The following is a 2,004-nucleotide window of genomic DNA, read 5'->3' on the forward strand; positions in this document are numbered from 1 at the left end:
AATATGTTTATATATATAAGCTAAAACCAGATTTGTAAAATTATTCTTCTAAATTTAGGACAACTTGGGCATAAACATTCAGAATTATAGGAAATTTTGCTAGTAACTTTGAACCTTATCAATGAGGTCTATTTAAATAAAGGTCCTGAAACCACTTGAAACGGTATTCACAAGTACTGTAAATATACAACACATTTTTGCTTGAAAATCACAATTAAATGTCCTTGCTAATAAGTAAACTTTCAAATATATTAACAGTGTACATGTATTACTTGATGACATTAACTTTATGTGATAAGACTGAAATCATATTTTATAGAATAGGTTTGTAACATTCTTGTATCTTGGTTTAAAATGTCACTAAATAACTTTCTCGTTTGGTTTTAGCTACAGTTTTTTCATAATCCCAATTTTAAACGAGGCTGTCCCCAACTCCTAGTAAGAATGAAAAGAAGAGTTGGGATTAAAAATGCTTCTCCAGCATCTTCATTATTTCAAGATTTCAATAAGAAGCATTTTGGAGCAGATAGTCATGTGGATAACCATAATTCTGGTTTTGTTGCTGAATCAAGTGAAGAAAGTGTATTTCCACACTCCACAAATTTAAATATGCCTCTAATAAGAAATCCTGCTACCAGCCAGATAATTGCTAAGACAACTGCTCAAAGGAGAAGTAATTTTTCTCCTCCATCATCCACTTTAGTTAGACCATCAGAACAAATTGTAATGGATCGATATGCTATTTCAAATCAGTTGACTACCTTTCCTGTGCATTCACATAGCAGCTACACTCAAGCAAATACCCGCATGGTGAATTTCATTACAACTACAACTTCCGCTTCTCAGAACCACATTATTTCTCCCTTACAGAGAAGTTATTTTGAAAGGATGGTCCAGCCTTCTACTTTTCCAAATAGATATTCTTATTCACCAGTCATTGATGGTCTTCCTTCTACCCTGCAACCCGTAGGCAACCCAAACTTCCCAATGACAATGATAGCAGATACATCTGCCACCTCCCTTTCAAGATCAACTCCTCAGACACATTGATTATATGAAAATCATCCTAATTACAACTGATCTACCAAAGAAATACCAGATGCCCCAGGAGAGCAAAAATTAAAATTTATGTTGGCAATATCAGTAAAATGCCTGCAATTCTCTTTTTGAACAATAAACTTACATGTTCAATTTTATGGTTTCATTGTTCTTATTTTTGAAGTAGTTGAAAGTAAAATGATGTCTTATTTATATGGCAGGCTATATACAGTGGCCTTGTAGTATAACTTGATATCTGGTATTGTGATTCCTCCAACTTTGTTGTTCTTTCTCCAGATTGCTGTGGCTATTTGGGGTCTTTTTTGGTTTCATATAAATTTTTGGAGTATTTATTATAGGTCTGTGAAATATGCTGTTGGTACTTTCATAGGGATTGCATTGAATCTGTAGAATGCTTTGGGTAGTATGGACATTTAAATGATGTTAATTCTACCAATCCATAAACACAGGATATTCTTCTACTTATTTATATACTAGACGCCCGGTGCACAAAAATTTGTGCACTTGAGGGAGGGGGTCCCTCAGCCTGGCCTGTGCCCTCTCACAGTCTGGGACCCCTCGGGGGTTGACCACCTGCTGACTTAGGCCCGCTCCCCAGGGGATTGGGCCTAAGCTGGCAATCAGACATCCCTCTGGCAGCCCGGGAGCCCTCGGGGGATGTCCACTTGCCAGCGGGGAGCAGGCCTAAGCTGCAGTTGGACATCCTTAGTGCTGCTGAGGAGGCGGGAGAGGCTACCACCACCACTGCTGTACTGGCTTGTGGCTTGTGGCTGAGCAGAGCTCCCCCTGTGGGAGCGCCCTGACCACCAGGGGGCAGCTCCTGCATTGAGCATCTGCCCCCTGGTGGTCAGTGTGTGTCATAGTGACCAGTCATTCCCAGTCTTTCTGCTGTTAGGGTCAGTTTGCATATTACCCTTTTATTATATAGGATAGAGGCCTGGTGCA

The 2,004-nt window shown here is 39.4% G+C and overlaps 1 protein-coding gene across 1 annotated transcript in view; it reads left to right on the plus strand.

The window, feature by feature from the left end:
• LOC102262976 (heat shock transcription factor, Y-linked) overlaps positions 1 to 1,050 on the plus strand; it is a 1,639-nt gene extending 589 nt beyond the window's left edge. Inside the window, exon 2 of the mRNA XM_005862660.1 lies at positions 388 to 1,050. Within this exon, the coding sequence (XP_005862722.1) occupies positions 388 to 1,050 (663 nt within the window). The remainder of the gene's footprint in view (positions 1 to 387) is intronic.
• The last annotated feature ends 954 nt before the right edge of the window (positions 1,051 to 2,004 follow it).

The sequence above is a fragment of the Myotis brandtii genome, unplaced genomic scaffold (assembly GCF_000412655.1).
Source record: "Myotis brandtii unplaced genomic scaffold, ASM41265v1 scaffold165, whole genome shotgun sequence".
NCBI classification, from domain to species: domain Eukaryota; kingdom Metazoa; phylum Chordata; class Mammalia; order Chiroptera; family Vespertilionidae; genus Myotis; species Myotis brandtii.